The sequence below is a fragment of the Rana temporaria genome, chromosome 4 (genome assembly GCF_905171775.1).
Source record: "Rana temporaria chromosome 4, aRanTem1.1, whole genome shotgun sequence".
Classification (NCBI taxonomy): domain Eukaryota; kingdom Metazoa; phylum Chordata; class Amphibia; order Anura; family Ranidae; genus Rana; species Rana temporaria.
Genome location: NC_053492.1, coordinates 157511219 through 157531016, shown reverse-complemented (window position 1 = coordinate 157531016; position 19798 = coordinate 157511219). Strand labels below are relative to the sequence as shown.

Below are 19798 nucleotides of genomic sequence, written 5' to 3'. Positions count from 1 at the left end.
GACAGTTATAATAATATTGATGTGCCCTTGAGTTTAGTGAAATTGCGTACACATAGTGCCATGGGTATGCATCAAATAAAATGTTAGTAGATACAATTAAGTTATTCTTGTTATACTATTTAGGGATGGCAACCTGCATGATTTCACAACCCTAAAAACCAGGCACAATGTATGCTGACATAACTAATTTGTGTGAACTGAGGAATATTAGATAATAAGCATGACTAGTCTTAGTAAACTCTTGCTATAGATACATATTACGTGAATACATTGTTGAAGTTTGAAGATAAGGAAGGATCTCTTCTAAAGTTCCTGGAAGCAAGTATAGTTTGCATAGATATGGAGGAAGGGTCCATACATTGCTAATCCTTTCTATCTGGAAGTTCATTCCCTTGGTATGCAGCCTCATTCCTAAGCAATGAATGGTTCTACTATCATTACTCAATGGAGGGACCGGCTCTTTAAATTGTTGATGTGGTCATCACCATCTTCTCTGATAACCTCTCTGTGACTAAGACACTTAGTACTGGTATTGCACCTCTCAGGGACTGTAATGGTGAGATCACCGATTCTGAACATCCACGCCTGAACACCTGCTGTAGTCATCCATCTTCAATGTATTCATACTGATACACGCTGCATTAACATCTTTTGTTTTCTATCAAGAAATAAACATGCATGTAGTCCAGCACTGAGGAGCTACCCATGCATACATAATCTGTGTGAGCTCACAAAGGACCAAAACGTATTAATAAGGTTGGATAAGGTTGTACAAAACCGTGATGGTGACATTAGATTTGTATATGTACAGTTTTTTCTTTTTGTAAATGTGAAGTTGGCAACACTTGCAATCTCTTTCAGTCATTCTTTCTTAAAGCGGGAGTTCACCCATAATTTTTTTTTTACCCTAAAGGCTCATACACACGGTAGGACATCCAACAAAATTTCCCTTGGATTTTTGTCTTAATTGATTTGTCCGATCACACCCATAGCATACACACGCTCGGACTTTTCTGCAAACTTTTCTAACACTTTCCCAACATCACGTGGTTTTACTTGCTCTTTACCGCCACCCTTTGGTTAACTTCTGCTATTGTTGGTTGAGTTTAACATTGGTTCTGATCATGCGCATTTGTACTTTGTCCAAAAGTCCGATGGTTTGCTGTACACACGGTCGCACTTTGCACAATCGGACTTTTCGGAACAGAAAGTTGGTCCGTTCACAGACCCAACTTTTTGTCCGATTGAAGCCAAAAAAGTTGGTCCGATGGAACGTACACACGGTCGGACAAATACGAAAAGTGCCGGATTTTGAAGTTGGTTGGGCAAAAGTCCGACCGTGTGTACGGGGCTTTAGATTGATGCTCATTTTGTCTAGGGGAATCGGCTAGTTGTTTTAAAATCGAAGCTGTACTTACCGTTTTAGAGAGTGATCTTCTCCGCCGCTTCCGGGTATGGTCTTCGGGACTGGGCGTTCCTATTTTGATTGACAGTCTTCCGACGGTCGCATCCATCGCGTCACGAGTAGCCAAAAGAAGCCGAACGTCGGCGCGGCTCTATACGGCGCCTGCGCACCGACGTTCGGCTACTTTCGGAAAATCGTGACGCGATAGATGCGACCGTCGGAAGCCTGTCAATCAAAAAGCAACGCCCAGTCCCGAAGACCATACCCGGAAGCGGCGGAGAAGATGTATCTCTAAAACGGTAAGTACTGCTTCGTTTTTAAAAAAAACTAGCCGATTCCCCTAGACAAAATGAGCATGAATCTAATCTTACATTTTTTTTTTGAGGGGGAACTACCTCTTTAAAGCAGAACTTCACCAGGGACGCGAAGACCGATGAAGAAGCAGTTTGGGTGAGCATGGCACTGGACCCTTGTACAGATGAGTGTCCGTTACACTATTTGTAACTGCTAACTTTTCATTTTTCAACCGCTTCAAAACCACCCCATGGTGGCCGCTGTGATTTTACACAGCAGGAGCTGATCAGTGGGTCCCGCAGACCCGATGAACGCCAGGACCCGCCGATTGTTTCTTACTATGACAGTCTGCATATGTAAACAAGGCAGACTGTCATTCTGTGAGTACAGAAGACATGGATTCTGTGTTTCTGTGAAGCAGAAACACTGATCCATGTCTTCCAATAGTAAAAGCACCTCCCCCACAGTTAGCAAGCACTATCCAGGGACATATTTAACCCTTTGATCGCCCCTGATGTTAACCCCTTCCCAGCCAGTGTCATTAGTACAGTAATGCCGCATACACACGGTCATAATTTCCGACAGGAAAAGTCTGATGTGAGCTTTTGGTTGGAAATTACGACCGTGTGTAGGCACCATCGAACTTTTTCTGTCGGAATTTCCGACATCAAAAATTTGAGAGCTTTTTCTTGTGAAAAAAAAAAATTTGAGAGCTGGTTCTCAAATTTTCCGACGGGAAAAGTTTTTGTCGGAAATTACGATCATCTGTATGCAATTCCGACGCGCAAAAAAACATGCATGCTCAGAATCAATTTGACGCATGCTCGGAATCATTGAACTTAATTTTTCTCAGCTCGTTGTAGTGTTGTACGTCACCGCGTTCTTGACGGTCAGAATTTTGTGTGACCGTGTGTATGCAACACAAGTTTGAGATAAAATTCCGTTGGAAAAAAATCCACGGGTTTCTTTTCGGAATTTCCGATCGTGTGTATGCAGCATTACAGTGCATATTTTTAGCATTGAACACTTTAATAATGTCACTGGTCCCTAAAAAAGTGTCAAAAGTGTCAGTTAGGTGTCCGATTTGTCCGTCGCAATATCGCAGTCCCGCTATAAGTCGCTATAAGTCGCTGATCTCCACCATTACTAGTAAAAAAATATATCCCATAGTTTGTACACGCTGTATCTTTTGCAAAAAAACAATCAAATGTAACCTTGTTGGATTTTTTTTTACCAAAAATTTGTAGCAGAATACATATTGGCCTAAATTGATGAACAAATTCGATTTTTTACATGCTTTTATTGGATGTGTTTTAGAGCAGAAAGTAAAAAATACAGTTTTTTTTTTTTTAATTGTCAGTCGCTCTTTGTTACTAGTGCAAAAAATAAAAACCACAGAGGTGATTAAGTACCACTAAAAGAAAGCTCTATTTGTGGGGAAAAAAGGACATACATTTTATTTGGGTACAGCATCGCATGACAATTTCGTCAGTTAACCCCTTGCCGACCAGTGCACAACGATATACGTCGGCACAATGACACGGCAGAGCAAATGGGCGTACCTGTTTGTCCCCTTTAAATCACGACAAAACCTTCTGCATGTTGTCATCATATTTAGATATATTGCTTTCTTTCCCCCCCTCCCCGCTCTCAGTCTCTCCTTGGGGATAGGTATTTTGTTTCTTTCCCTGATCCAATGATTATTATAAATACATTCTATTATTTTTTGATGTTATGCAAATTACCGTATTTATCGGCGTATACCGCTCACTTTTTTACCCTGAAGATCAGGGCAAATTGTGGGTGTGCGATATACGCCGATACCCGTTTCCCGCGCTGTGTTTGAACCTATGCGCCGACATATACCGAGCGCAGTATACTCGGGTATAGTCGGGCAGGCTCGGCTCCTCTCGCGGTCACGTCCTGTGCGTCCTTTACGCGAGAGGAGCTGAGCCTGCCCAACTATACCCGAGTGTACTGCGCTCGGTATAGTGGGGATCGAGCGGGGAGGACACCACGATGGCCGCAGAAGGACGCTGGACCGGACGAGGCCGCCGATGGACGACGGGCAGGACGCGATGGACGACGGGCATCCAAACTGTATTTTTTTTTCCAGGAATTTTCCTTCAAGTTCGGGGGTGTGCACTATACGCCGGGGCGCGTTATAGCAAGATAAATACGGTATACTCATATTTATATTTTAATTTTAGAATCCACTTTTGTGATCATGTACATGCAGTAATTTCCACGAAATGCGTTGATCCTAGTTCCTCACCTCAACAAACAGCTATATAAGTTTGTCGTGGATAATGTTTTGCTGGTATCAGTATGCAAGCCTTGACCATTTGACACATGTTTTTAAATATTTTATTTTTAAAATAAATATTTTGTAAAAAAAAAAAATCTTACATAAGTGTACTTGTGTGATCACTGGACGGGTATTTAGCTGTACAATTAGATTGCAATGTGTGCAGCTAGCTTCAAAGTCCCATGATGTAAATCTGCCTGTTATGGTAAACTTGAATAAAATATTACAGTGGTAATAATATTGCAATAAATCCCATAATTAGACCAAGCTGAAATGTTATTTTCATTTCAAAGGAGAATTCCCGGAATAAAAAAAACAAAGAATTCTAACAGTTCTTGAGTTCTAAACCTCCTACTCTCTACTAAGAAATATTTAAAGGGATTGTAAAGCCTCATGTTTTTTCACCTTAATGCATCCTATGTTGCTTCAAACTGGAACAGAGAGGACCTGGGTGCTAGAGCTGGGGATCACCCCACCATTAAAACTGCATCTCGCCAAGGGTACATGAAGAAGCCCAGTGGAGCTGGAATGGAGAAACACCGCATATGTCAGAAGTGCAGGTGTCAATGTGACAGCAGGTAATGCAGGATCACCCAAGGTGCAAATGGGACTTGTAGTTTTGCAACAGCTGGAGGTCCACTAATTGCATATCCGTGGTCTAGGGGCAATCCGATCTGTCCGCCGCAATATCGCAGTCCTGACAAAAATCGCAGATAACCACCTTTACTAGTAAAAAAAAAAAAAAGTAATAAATCTATCCCCTATTTTGTAGGAGCTATAACTTTTACGCAAACCAATCACTATACGCTTATTACGATTTTTTTTACCAAGAATATGTAGAAAAAAAAAATTGGGATATTTATTATGGCAAAAAGTACAAAAATATTGTGTTTTTTTTTTCAAAATTGTCGCTCTTTTTTTGTTTATAGCGCAAAAAATAAAAACTGCAGAGGTGATCAAATACCACCAAAAGAAAGCTGAGGAAAAAAAGCATGTCAATTTTGTTTGGGAGCCACGTCGCACGACCGCGCAATTGTCATTCAAAGCGTGACAGTGCTGAAAGCTGAAAATTGGCCTGGGCAGGAAGGGGGTGAAAATGCCCAGTATTGAGGTGGTTAATAAACATTGATATGGTGTATTTGTGTTCAGCATACAAGCCAGTTTATCTTTGCCTTACCTGCTATTTCTAGTTAAAGCAGTATTAAACCCAAAAGCAAACATTGATTTATAAATCCCTAGATGTGGTCATGGCTGCTTTTAACCTTTGATGTAATATCCCAAATGGAAAAAAGCTTCCTAAAGTTACTTGCGTAGCTGCAGTGTGAGCTGTAGTTTTACCTCAACGTGTTAGTGTATCTAAATCTGCTAGTACATCTAAGGGTGGACAAACAATTTTCTTATTCCGTTTCCTTTAGATTTACCTACCAGCTATGTGGTGCCGTGCAAGGGTCTGCCTGATTGCATACAAAATCAAAGTTTTTAGGTCTGACCTCATATTATATGGTTTTGATAAATCTAAGTGAAAATTGTACAATACAATAGTATAATGTATGGCCAGCCTAAAGGCCTGTACACACAATCAGACTTTTTGACAACAAACCTCAGACGGACCTGTTTTTGCAGACAATCCGACCGTGTGTACGCCCCATCGGACAAACTTTTACGCCTTTTCAAACTTTGCGGCAACAAATGCCTTACGTTGGCTAATCCCATCGTGTGTACACAAGTCCATCGGACTAAAATCCAAAGTACGAAACACGCATGCTCAGAACCAATGCTAAAGATCAGAAAATAGCAGAAGTTGCCCAAAGGGTGGCGGTAAAGAGCAAAAAACCACATAGTGTGTCTATTACGTCACTAAGTTCGTGTTTGTTGGCTGAATGCCGTGTGTATGCATACCAAGTTCACAGACAACGCCCTTCAGAGAAAAATCCACGGAAAAGTCAATTGGAAGCCAGATTGTGTGTATGAGGCTTTACACTCCCCTTCTGTCAGACTGACAATACAGTGCTCTCCAAAGGTGCCCCCTGTGCTCCTTCATCCGGAGTTGTATCTCACTAATATGGGAGGTGCGATACTGGCCAGATCACCACGTGAAAACATAGGGGAAAAAGCCTAAGGCTGCGATTTTGCCACAATTATTTGCTGCGATTTTTGATGCGACTTGAAACAATGCCTTTGTATTCTTGAGGTCTATGGACCTCAAGTCGCATCAAAGTGGGACCAAAGTAGTGCAGGAACTACTTTGAAGTCGCTGCAACTTGAAGTGCACATATATGAATGGTACTCATTGGAAATCATGGGGTACGACGTGTCATGCGACGTTGCAGTCCCAAGTCGCATGCAAGTCGCACTAGTGGAAACTGAACCTAAAAAAAGGGAATAAATATCAGCCACCACCCCACCCGGACTGGCCTACCGGGATACCGGGAAAATTCCCGGTAGGCCGCCGGCTGTCAATCAAATATTAATGAGCTCAGCTGCCTGTGGGCCACGGCGGCGGCCGCCATCGCGGCCGCACTTTTAAATTATGCGCCTGCCCTCTCCAGTGTCATGTTAAAGTGTCACTCACATTATGTATGTCAATAAAAGCAGCGGCGGCCGGCCGCCGGCGGTTTGCGGCCGCCATGCTCGCCACTGCACTTTCCTTCCCGCGCTGTGCCTGTGTGGACTGGAGCGATCGTGTCACGTCACGTGTCTGAGGGAGGGGAGGAGCCGAGCGGGAGAAGAACCGAACGTCAGACCTTGTTCCATCTTCCCGTGCGGCGCCAGCACCGCCCAGTGCAGAGTCACGTGTCTTCAGCCGCAGCCAGAGGAGAAGAGTGAACGCCCGGCCCGGCCATCCTTGGAGCACAAGGTGAGGAACAAATCCTGTATACTGTGTGTATCTCTCGACTCTCTCTCACCATATAACGGTGCACCCCCCGCCCCCCCTCCTCTCTCTTTGCTGCTCCTGGAAAATGTAAACAGTCTGTCTAATAATCTCAGAGAGAGGGGAGGGGGGGGGGGGTTTGACCATGGAATGGTGAGAGAGAGAGTCCAGTCCCCAGTGTCACCCAGTCCCCAGTGTCACCCAGTCCCCAGTGTCACCCAGTCCCCTAGTGTCCAGTGTCACCCAGTCCCCAGTGTCACCCAGTCCCCTAGTCTCCAGTGTCACCCAGTCCCCAGTGCCACCCAGTCCCCTAGTCCCCAGTGTCACCCAGTCCCCTAGTCCCCAGTGTCACCCAGTCCCCTAGTCCCCAGTGTCACCCAGTCCCCAGTGTCACCCAGTCCCCTAGTCCCCAGTGTCACCCAGTCCCCAGTGTCACCCAGTCCCCTAGTCCCCAGTGTCACCCAGTCCCCTAGTCCCCAGTGTCACCCAGTCCCCAGTGTCACCCAGTCCCCAGTGTCACCCAGTCCCCAGTGTCACCCAGTCCCCTAGTCCCCAGTGTCACCCAGTCCCCAGTGTCACCCAGTCCCCTAGTCCCCAGTGTCACCCAGTCCCCTAGTCTCCAGTGTCACCCAGTCCCCAGTGTCACCCAGTCCCCTAGTCCCCAGTGTCACCCAGTCCCCTAGTCCCCAGTGTCACCCAGTCCCCTAATCCCCAGTGTCACCCAGTCCCCAGTGTCACCCAGTCCCCTAGTCCCCTGTGTCACCCAGTCCCCTAGTTCCCTGTGTCACCCAGTCCCCAGTGTCACCCAGTCCCCAGTGTCACCCAGTCCCCTAGTCCCCAGTGTCACCCAGTCCCCTAGTCCCCAGTGTCACCCAGTCCCCAGTGTCACCCAGTCCCCAGTGTCACCCAGTCCCCTAGTCCCCAGTGTCACCCAGTCCCCTAGTCCCCAGTGTCACCCAGTCCCCTAGTCCCCTAGTCCCCAGTGTCACCCAGTCCCCAGTGTCACCCAGTCCCCTAGTCCCCAGTGTCACCCAGTCCCCAGTGTCACCCAGTCCCCAGTGTCACCCAGTCCCCTAGTCCCCAGTGTCACCCAGTCCCCTAGTCCCCAGTGTCACCCAGTGCCCAGTGTCACCCAGTCCCCAGTGTCACCCAGTCCCCTAGTCCCCAGTGTCACCCAGTCCCCAGTGTCACCCAGTCCCCAGTGTCACCCAGTCCCCAGTGTCACCCAGTGTCACCCAGTCCCCAGTGTCACCCAGTCCCCTAGTCCCCAGTGTCATCCAGTCCCCTGTGTCACCCAGTGTCACCCAGCCCCAGTGTCACCCAGTCCCCTATCTCACCCAGCCCTGTGTCACCCAGTCCCCTGTGTCACCCAGTCCTGTGTCACCCAGTCCCCTGTGTCACCCAGTCCTGTGTCACCCAGTCCTGTGTCACCCAGTCCCCTGGGTCACCCAGTCCCCTGGGTCACCCAGTCCCCTGTGTCACCCAGCCCTGTGTCACCCAGTCCCCTGTGTCACCCAGTCCCCTATCTCACCCAGTCCCCTGTGTCACCCAGCCCCTGTGTCACCCAGTCCCCAGTGTCACCCAGCCCCTGTGTCACCCAGTCCCCTGTGTCACCCAGTCCCCTGTGTCACCCAGTCCCCTGTGTCACCCAGTCCCCTGCTGTCACCCAGCCCTGTGTCACCCAGTCCTCTGTGTCACCCAGTCCCCTGTGTCACCCAGTCCCCTATCTCACCCAGTCCCCTGTGTCACTCAGTCCCCTGTGTCACCCAGTCCTGTGTCACCCAGTCCCCTGTGTCACCCAGTCCCCTGTGTCACCCAGCCCTGTGTCACCCAGTCCCCTGTGTCACCCAGTCCCCTGTGTCACCCAGTCCCGTGTCACACAGTCCCCTGTGTCACACAGTCCCCTGTGTCACACAGTCCTGTGTCACCCAGTCCCGTGTCACCCAGTCCCCTGTGTCACCCAGTCCCCCGTGTCACCCAGTCCCCTGTGTCACCCAGTCCTGTGTCATCCAGTCCCCTGTGTCACCCAGTCCCCTGCTGTCACCCAGCCCTCTGTCACCCAGTCCTCTGTGTCACCCAGCCCTCTGTCACCCAGCCCTCTGTGTCACCCAGTCCCCTGTGTCACCCAGTCCCTTGTGTCACCCAGTCCCCTGCTGTCACCAAGTCCCCTATCTCACCCAGTCCCCTGTGTCACCCAGTCCCCTGCTGTCACCAAGCCCCCTGCTGTCACCCAGTCCCCTATCTCACCCAGTCCCCTGCTGTCACCAAGCCCCCTACTGTCACCCAGCCCTGTGTCACCCAGTCCCCTGTGTCACCCAGTCCCCTGTGTCACCCAGTCCCCTGTGTCACCCAGTCCCCTGTGTCACCCAGTCCCCTGCTGTCACCCCGTCCCCTGTGTCACCCAGTCTCCTGTGTCACCCAGTCTCCTGTGTCACCCAGTCCCCTGCTGTCACTCAGTCCCCTGCTGTCACCCAGTCCCCTGTGTCACCCAGTCCTCTGTCACCCAGTCCTCTGTGTCACCCAGTCCTCTGTCACCCAGTCCCCTGTGTCACCCAGTCCCCTGTGTCACCCAGTCCCCTGCTGTCACCCAGCCCTCTGTAACCCAGTCCCCTGTCACTCAGCCCTCTGTCACTCAGCCCTCTGTCACCCAGTCCCCTGTCACCCAGTCCCCTACTGTCACCCAGCCCTCTGTCACCCAGTCCCCTGCTGTCGCCAAGTTCTCTGTCGCCAAGTCCTCTGTCACCCAATCCCCTGCTGTCACCAAGTCCTCTGTCACCCAGTCGCTAAGTCCTCTGTCATCCAGTCCCCTGCTGTCGCCAATTCCTCTGTCACCGAGTCCCCTGCTGTCACCAAGTCCTCTGTCGCCCAGTCCTCTGTCACCCAGTCCCCTGCTGTCGCCCAGCCCTCTGTCACTCAGCCCTCTGTCACTCAGCCCTCTGTCACCCAGTCCCCTGCTGTCACCCAGCCCTCTGTCACCCAGTCCTCTGTCACCCAGTCCCCTGCTGTCGCCAAGTTCTCTGTCGCCAAGTCCTCTGTCACCCAATCCCCTGCTATCGCCAAGTCCTCTGTCACCCAGTCGCCAAGTCCTCTGTCACCCAGTCCCCTGCTGTCGCCAAGTCCTCTGTCATCCAGTCCCCTGCTGTCGCCAATTCCTCTGTCACCGAGTCCCCTGCTGTCGCCCAGTCCCCTGCTGTCGCCCAGTCCCCTGCTGTCGCCCAGTCCCCTGCTGTCGCCCAGTCCCCTGCTGTCGCCCAGTCCTCTGTCGCCCAGTCCTCTGTCGCCCAGTCCCCTGCTGTCGTGACATGCTGAATCTGGTGACAAGGGACAAGTGGCAAGTGACATTTCCGAGTGTCTCCGATGCTCTCCGGTGCCCCCCACCTCTGGCCACATGCGGTATTGCATGCAATTGAAGTCAATGCGGAACAAATTATTTTTGTTTCCATTAACTTCAATGGGGAAACTCACTTTGATATGTGAGTACTTTGGATTACGAGCATTCTCCTGGAACGGATTATCCTCGTAATCTGAGGTTCCACTGTAATATATATATATATATATATATATATATATATATATATATATATATATATATTAATCTCCCTAGCCCTATGTGCTTTCATATCTGTCTTATCTTTATATAATACGCTCTTTAAATGTTTCTTTAAAATGTATGGTTTTCTCTTTTATAAACAAGAAAATAATGACCTTATGATGTTGGGCTGGTATAATAATGCTATGGGGCTGGTATGAAAGGTTTTCCAGGGCTGGTTTTTACTCCCAGTCCGGCCCTGGCCACCACATCTGATGATTGATAAGCTACAATAAAATTGCATATTTTGTTTTGACATTAATACCGCTTTAAAGTTTTACATTTGCTCAAACTATGCTGGGAACCAGAGAGGATCTAATGAATTGGGATCTATTTTCCAGTCACGCATACTTTTTTGGTTTGTTTGTTTTTTGCTGAGCATAGCTTTGTAAGATTCTTTCCTTTCTTCTTCTTTATTTGCATTTACATCATTTTAGTGCAGCATTGGTACAGAACAATACTGTCCATACATTCTTCACAATGCATGGCAGGTGAATGCATTGCAGATAAAGTCATCAAAAGGTCATCCATGTGAACCCCTCTAGTTTTTGGATGAGTGTAAACCTTGATATTTTCATTTGTAAATTGTGAGTCACAGCCAGCATTCCTCCATACAATGGACAGGAGAAGGAGAATGTGACAGGCACCTGCCTCACCTGTCCAGTCATTGTGATCAGAGCACACAGGTGGAGGGATGGTGTAGGGATGGGAATTAGTCAGCACACACAATGACAGGGGATACCAGCAGGAAGGAATGGAGAGATCTGGGAGGTAGAAGTCCTTGTGATCAGAGCACACAGGTGTAAGGATGGTGTAAGGATGGTGTAGGGATGGGGGATTGGTCAGAACCAGGGATGTGCAATCAGGTGAGGCAAAAACACAATCAAGCTTCGAGGGTCATAGCTCAGCGACCTGGGGTCACAGCACATATATGGGGCTCCTTGGGCAGCCTGTCAGCTGTCAGAAGCTACATACAGAGCGGCCAGTGAAAATACAAGCTGGCACACTCTGTTTGCAAGCAGACTGATAGGATGAGCTCATAGTGCCTCTCACTTCTTGTCAAAGGCACTGAACTCAAAGTACAGCTTGGAGTCTTGGACCAATGGTAAAGCACTACTGGCCCCAGCTGTCCAATAAAAATGCTGCAGTGGAGGCATGCCTCTGACTGCAGTGTCATAGATGGGGCATGTGTCTAAAAGACAAATGCTCCCTTCCAGCCCAGCCCTCTTACCTACAAGAAAAACATGCGTTTATGTGTATAAGATTTACCCACAATCCAATGAGCTCCACCCTCCACCTCTACCTCCACTCCCGCGAATCGGAACCCTCCCCCCCTCCGGTGTCACATTTGACACCTTTCAGGGGGGTGCAGATACCTGTCTAAAGACAAGTATTTGCACCCACTTCCGGCCACACAGTCTGCGGGCAGGGCGTCAGATCCCGCCCCCCCCCCCCCGTTGTATTCTGGGAAACACTCGGCTCCCAGAACACAGCGGGAGCGGGACTCGCGTATGCGCCGTAGGGAACCGGGCAGTGAAGCCGGAGCGATTCACTTCCTGGTTCCCTTTACCGAGGATGGCGGGGGGGGGGGCAGCAGAGTGCTGCGGACGGCGCTGGACTCCAGGACAGGTAAGTGTCCTAATATTAAAAGTCAGCAGCTGCAGTATTTGTAACTGCTGGCTTTTAATAATCCTTTTTTTAGCGGACATCCGCTTTAAGAGGTAGAATGCGAATCTTCTGCTGAAAATGTACTGTTTTATTCAAGCTAAATCATATATGTAAATGCTATAACATAATAATTTATTATTTATCGATTTACTGTGAAATTACTGGTTGGAAGTTATAACTTTAAACTTCAGTAATTTGCCTGTTAAGCCACCTGCTTGAGTACAGTTTTTGAAAATATAGTAAATTACCTTTAAAAACAATATATAATAATTATTTGTATATTACTTACTTATGGTAATTAACCACTTGCCACCCAGGCCAGGTATGATTCTTCTTTCCTACATCTAAAAATCATAATCGTTTGTTAGAAAATTACCCAGAAAACCTAAACATTATATATTTTAGCAGACACCATAGGGAATAAAATGGTGGTTGTTGCAACTTTTTATGTCACACAGTATTTGCGTTTTTTTGGGGGAAAGAAACTGTTTCATGAATAAAAAAATAAAAATAAATAAATGAAATAAACAAAACACTAAAGTTAGCCCGATTTTTTTGTATAATGTGAAAGATGATGTCATGCCGAGTAAATAAATACCTAACATGTCACTCTTTAAAATTGCGCACACTTGTGGAATGGTGCCAAACTTCAGTATTTAAAAATCTCTATAGGCGACGCTGTAAATATTTTTACAGGTTACGGCCCAGATCCACGTAGCGCGGCGCATTTGTAAGTCCGGCGTAGTGTATCTCAGATACACTACGCCGCCGTAACTTACAGTGTATTTTCCGTATCCACATAGAATTTGCGCCATAAGTTACGGCGGCGTAGTGTAACTGTGTCGGTGTAAGGGCGCGCAATTCAAATGGATAAGATGTGGGCGTGTTTTATGGTAATTCCTATTGACTCCACGTAAATTACGTTTTTTTTAACGGCACATGCGCCGTCCGTGGGGGTATCCCAGTGCGCATGCTTCAAATTAACCCGCAACAAGCCAATGCTTTCGACGTGAACGTAATTCTACGCAAAGCCCTATTCGTGAACGTTTTACGCAAACGACGGAAAATTCTACGCTGGCCCGACGTCCATACTTAACATTGGCTACGCCTCATATAGCAGGAGTAACTTTATGCCGGAAAAAGCCTTACGGAAACGACGTAAAAAATGCGCCGGCCGGACGTACATTTGTGGATTGGCGTATCTAGCTAATTTTCATACTCGACGCGGAAATCGACGGAAGCGCCACCTAGCGGCCAGCGTAAATATGCATCTTAGATGCGACGGCGTACTAAGACGTACGCCAGTCGGATCTAGCCCAGCTTCAGGCGTATCTTGGTTTGTGGATACAAAACAAAGATACGCCGGAGCAACCTAGAAGTTACGCGGCGTATCAATAGATACGCCATCGTAACTGCTTTGTGGATCTGGCCCTACATGTTTAGAGTTACAGAGGAGGTCTAGTACTAGAATTATTGCTCTCGCTCTAACAATTGCAGCGTATGTAACCTGTGTGTATCTGGCTCTGATACTAGCCAGTGCCTCACCAGCCATTGACCTCACTGCACGTCCCCGGTCAGCACACACAATGACAGGGGATATTAGCAGGAAGTAAGGATGAGCTCCAGCGTGTTCGCATGGTACACGTGCAGAGCCTGCCAGGAAGTGTGCACGGTGCTGCGCTAATCACAGCCAGGGAGACATTTCCCGATCTCTGCAGCCGAGCATCGGGACAATGTCTCCCTGGCTGTGATTAGCGCAGCGCCGTGCTCACTTCCTGGCAGGCTCTGCACATGTACTATGCGAACATGCTGGAGCTCATCCTTAGCAGGAAGGAATGGAAAGATCTGGGAGATAGAAGTCAATCAGATCAGAGCAAACAGGTGTAGGGATGGGGAATTAGTCAGCACACACAGTAAGAGGGAATACCAGCAGGAAGGAATGGGGAGATCTAGGAGGTAGAAGTCCTTGTGATCAGAGCACACAGGTGTAGGGATGGAGGAGGGATGGTGTAGGGATTAGAGATCACACACAATAACAGGGAATACCAGCAGGAAGGAATGGGGAGATCTAGGAGGTAGAAGTCCTTGTGATCAGAGCACACAGGTGTAGGGATGGAGGAGGGATGGTGTAGGGATTAGAGATCACACACAATAACAGGGAATACCAGCAGGAAGGAATGGGGAGATCTAGGAGGTAGAAGTCCTTGTGATCAGAGCACACAGGTGGAGGGATGGTGGAGGGATGGTGTAGGGATTGGGAATTAGTCAGCACACACAGTAAGAGGGAATACCAGCAGGAAGGAATGGGGAGATCTGGGAGGTAGAAGCCCTTGTGATCAGAGCACACAGGTGTAGGGATGGAGGAGGGATGGTGTAGGGATTAGAGATCACACACAATGACAGGGGATACCAGCAGGATAGAATGGAGAGATGTGGGAGGTAGAAGTCCTTGTGATCAGAGCACACAGGTGTAGGGATTGGGAATTAGTCAGCAGACACAATGACAGGGAATACCAGCAGGATAGAATGGGGAGATCTAGGAGGTAGAAGTCCTTGTGATCAGAGCACACAGGTGTAGGGATTGGGAATTAGTCAGCAGACACAATGACAGGGAATACCAGCAGGATAGAATGGAGAGATCTGGGAGGTAGAAGTCATTGAAGCATAAGCTGATTTCTGGGAAGTGGAGGATGTAAGAGATAAGCCTGGTGGGAGGAGGTGATGGAAGGGGCAGGACACCCTCTGGGAGGAGGAGGGATGGGCACACACACACTATTTGTAGCTGGGATCTGCAGCTCTGATCACAGACATCTCCACCAGCACACCATGATGACAATGCCAGGGATCTGCTGCCTGCTGGCTCTGCTGCCCTTCACCATCCATGCTGCCCCCTCCAGGGATCAGACCCCCACCGACATCCCCACTAACTACAGAAAAGCACAGCATCCAGCCCGACTCGCTCTTCACTTCTTCAACTACCAATCTGGCTCTCCCCATCAGCTGCTTGAGGTGACAGATGTCAAAAAAGCCACCCTCATGGTAAGTGACAACAGTAACCTGCAGCAACCAATCAGATTTAATCTGCAGTTTGTAGTTACTTCACTTTCTGCACAGTTCTCTGTTACTTTCTTTACTTGCTTTCAAAATGTTTCAATCAGATTTCCTAATCATTTTCCTCTACATGTTTATGTGTGGTATAACAGGCAAATGGGGTGTTGAGTTGACTATAGATTGGTTATTGCTATAAAATAAATTGATCATTTATTGAAGCATGTATGACCACCATGAGGTTAACCATATACTCACTATACTGTTTGTACAATCTTCTTAACCTTTACCAAATGTTTATAATATAAGGACAAATCTAAACAATCCATTGAACTTCTATATATATATATATATATATATATATATATATATATATTTATATACAGCCAGGCAGGCTCTTGCACTACATAGTTGATGGTATATCTAAACAATATGGTACAATCGCATCGCATTGTATAGTAAGTATATGGTCAGCTTTAAATCTGCCAGCTATGTAATGTAAGTGCCTGTGATCAATGTTTTCAGTTGGTATTCAATCACTCAAGCCCTTGTTGCACTACATAGCTGATAGATCTAAAGGATGTTTACAAACAGTAGTGTATGGTCACCCTTTGGATGCTTCTTGTAGAGAATTAAATCAGAATTCAAACACAACTATCTACATACAGTATCTCACAAAATTAAGTACACTCCTTACATTTTTGTAAATATTTTATTCTATCTTTTCATGTGACAACACTGAAGATATGACACTTTGCTACAATGTAAAGTAGTGAGTGTACAGCTTGTATAACAGTGTACATTTGCTGTACCCTCAAAATAACTCGACACACCGCCATTAATGTCTAAACTGCTGGCAACAAAAGTAAGTATACCCCTAAGAGCCGGTTCACGACTTCGGGGGCGACTCGGCAAGGCGTCCTGAAGATGACTTCAGAGGCAACCTGCAAAACGACTTCTGTATAGAAGTCGATGCAGGTCGCCCTGACCTGCCCTCGAAGTCGTGCAAGAACCTTTATCTAAGTTGGAGCGACTTGCGTCGCTCCTATTAGAACGGTTCCATTGCATTGAATAGGACGCGTCTCGTCAGGCGGCTGAGCCGTCTGACGAGTCGCCCCAGTGTGAACCGGCTCTTAGTGAAAATGTCCACATTGGGTCCAAAGTTTCATAATTTTGTGTGGTCACCATTATTTTCCAGCACTGCCTCAACCCTCTTGGGCATGGAGTTCACCAGAGCTTCACAGGTTCCACTTGAGTCCTCTTCCTCTCCTCCATGATGACATCAGAGCTGGTGGATGTTAGAGAACTTGCATTCCTCCACCTTCTGTTAGAGGATGCTCAATAGGGTTTAGGTCTGGAAACATGCTTGGCCAGTCCATCACGTTTACCCTCAGCTTCTTTAGCAAGGCAGTGGTCATCTTGGAGGTGTGTTTAGGGTCATTATCATGTTAGAATACTGCCCTACGGCCCAGTCTCTGAAGGGAGGGGGATCATGCTCTGCTTCAGTATGTCACAGTACATGTTGGCATTCATGGTTCCCTCAATGAACTGTAGCTCCCCAGTGCCGGCAGCACTATGCAGCCCCAGACCATGACACTCCCACCACCATGCTTGACTGAAGGCAAGACACACTTGTACTACTTTGTCTTACTAAGCTGATTTTTGCCACACACGCTTGACACCATCTGATGCAAATCAGTTTATCTTTGGTCTCATTAGACCACAGGACATGGTTCCAGTAATCATGTCCTTAGTCTGCTTGTCTTCAGCAAACTGTTTGGGGGCTTTCCTTGAGCATCATCTTTAGAAGAGGCTTCCTTCTGGGACGACAGCCATGCAGACCAGTTTGATGCAGTGTGCGGCATATGGTCTGAGCACTGACAGGCTGATTCCCCCACCACCACTTCAACCTGTGCAGCAATGCTGGCAGCACTCGTACATCTATTTCCCAAAGACAACCTCTCGATATGACGCTGAGCATATGCACTCAAGCGAGACCTGTTCTAAATGGAACCTGTCCTGGTAAACCACTGTATGGTCTTGGCCACCGTGCTGCAGCTCATTTACAGGGTCTTGGCAATTTTCTTATAACCTAGGGCCTAGGCCATCTTTATGTAGAGCAACTAATCTTTTTTTCTGATCCTCAGCGAGTTCTTTGCCATGTTGAACTTCCAGTGACCAGTATGAGGGAGTGAGAGCGAACACACCTGCTAACGAGTCACATGACACCAGGGAGTGTACTCCCTTCTGTTTCCAGCGGTTTAGACATTAATGGCTGTGGAGTTATTTTGAGGTGACCAAAAATGTACACTATTATACAAGCTGTACACTCCCTACATTGTAAACATTTGGTGTACCATTTTCAGGGTTACTTGGAAGCCTAGGGTTCCTCTAGATGTTACTAGTGGTTCCATACTAGTGGTTCCATGAGCTGTGGCAGATTGACCTCCCCTCTGATGGTGCCTGCATAATTCTAGGTCCAACAGCACTTGGCAGAGCCAGCAGCACAACAATTATCTCTTTACCTGTCTGTAAGGTAAATCGCACCAATGTAAGGGATGTGTCTAGCAAGGACCACTGATCTAAAAGGCATCCTTCCCGCTGTCCACCAATGTAAGGGGGGCATCCTTCCCGCTGTCCACCAATGTAAGGGGGGCATTCCTCCCACTGACCCCTAATTGTTTTTAGTACAGGTGAGACCTAAAGTTATTTCAGGGGTTCTTCTAGGGTATAACAATTGAGAAAGCATGCTGTAATAACGGCTCAAGGAATCATTTAAATTTGGACAACTAACACCAGGGTATACTTACTAAGCAATAGTTGTTATAACTTTTTATTTCTCAGTAAAGGGTTAGCTGGTGGTATCATCCTCCCTCTGGATGTGCATTAGTATTTCCTATGTGCCTGGGCTGTACATGCCCCCTGAAAGGGAACAATGACCCTATTAGCATAAAATAAAAAGCTGTGAATTAATGAAAAATCTAGCTGGTTGCTATAGTGCTTATGGCATACTTGAGCGGTTGCCATAACAGGCAATCATTTGTGTGTGTTTTTTTTTTTTTTGGTTGCACTGGCATTAATTGGGTGGCGTGGTTCCATTTAATGAAATTACGTGCTTGTTTGCATTTGTTTACAAGGGAAAAGCATTTGCTATACAAATACCGTACTACAATCCGTCCATATGACTTGTGAATCCTGCCAGTGTCTAAAGTTTTAAGAGTTAGACATACCAAAGTTGAAAACATTTTTATATACCTTTTTTATGCCCTCTTTATTGGGAGGGGAAAGAAGAATACATCATTCAGTATAACATTTTGAGAAGAAAAGTTAGTTTGAGTAAGGATGACAGTCTTTTTTTTTTTTTTTTTTACAACAGCAATTTTTTATATCTAATTTGCAACAAAAGTAACACAATGAAGAATATTACCCTTTCAGCACTAGCTAGCACAACTGTAATATTTGGTCCCATTACACAGCTGAATTTTTTTTTTTTTTTTTTTTTTAAAGGAGACCTCTAGAAGGGAAATATGGAGGCCATTACCGTGACCTTACCATCTACAATATTAAAGTGGTTGTACACCTCAGACATGAAATATAAACAAAACATATTCTTCTATAGCGTGTACTTGTCGTAATCCAGAGCACTATATGTAATTTCTCTCCGCTGCCATAAGAATGAATCGCTTCTGACACCAAGAGAAAAATGGTGACAGGGGAGGGAGCTCCATCTGTTTGACAGCCTCATCTCTGTTCCTCCTGTGGAGAGGGGGGGGTGTCTCTGCCATCCAATCAGCTCTCAGAGCTCTCCTCACTGATGTAACTTCAGCTCTCCGCCTCCTGCTTGTCAAAGCTGATAGATCCTGTGTAAATGCTTCACTTTGCATGTAGGCCAGACAGATGTAGATAAACAGGGATTTGTTTCATCTCTGTATCACCTGAGGCCAGTCATTCATGAGGTATACGAGGGTTTACAACAACCACTTTAGCTCCCTGACTGTCATGCTAATTCAAATCAATTCAGTAGTTTCTGGGCCTCTGTCTGTGCAGATTGGGAGTTTTAGGACTTGCATATATTGCTTGCCTGTTCTAAAATACTGAAGCCAGGGACAGCCAGGCAAATAGCATTCTTAGGAAGTCTGGCTAAATATTTATTTTATTACACAATCCCTATTACAGCCCTTTTTAAAGCTACACATGCTCAGAAACATTTGTTGTGATCATTGAGTATTTAATTTAATAGGGTTGTAAACACTAATAATATGCCTGAAATATAAATAAAACATAATGATGGACCACTGTGTGGGAATCCACATTGATTGTTCTGCATGTGTCTCACCACACGTGATGCTCATTGGGCCCTAAAACGTCAGTTTTAATATAACCTAGATTAAAAAAAAATAGGGCTGTTACTGATCAAAATGTTTCTGTTCGATTAATCGTTTTTTTTTTTTTCCGATTAATCGACTGATTTTGATTAATTATTACGCACATACAGGTCCAACTACTTTTATCTGATCTCCTTGCAGGCTGATTCCCAGTGCATCTACCAACCACTGGAAAAATGGATAGCAGGATGCAAAAAACACACAAAGGCAGCGCTCAATGGGAATAGCA

The 19798-nt window shown here is 46.7% G+C and overlaps 1 protein-coding gene across 1 annotated transcript in view; it reads left to right on the top strand.

Moving 5' to 3' along the window:
* The first annotated feature begins 14898 nt into the window (after positions 1–14898).
* LOC120936702 (retinoic acid receptor responder protein 1-like) overlaps positions 14899–19798 on the top strand; it is a 41721-nt gene continuing 36821 nt past the window's right edge. The window contains exon 1 of the mRNA XM_040349259.1: positions 14899–15175. Within this exon, the coding sequence (XP_040205193.1) occupies positions 14963–15175 (213 nt within the window). The 5' untranslated portion in view covers positions 14899–14962. The remainder of the gene's footprint in view (positions 15176–19798) is intronic.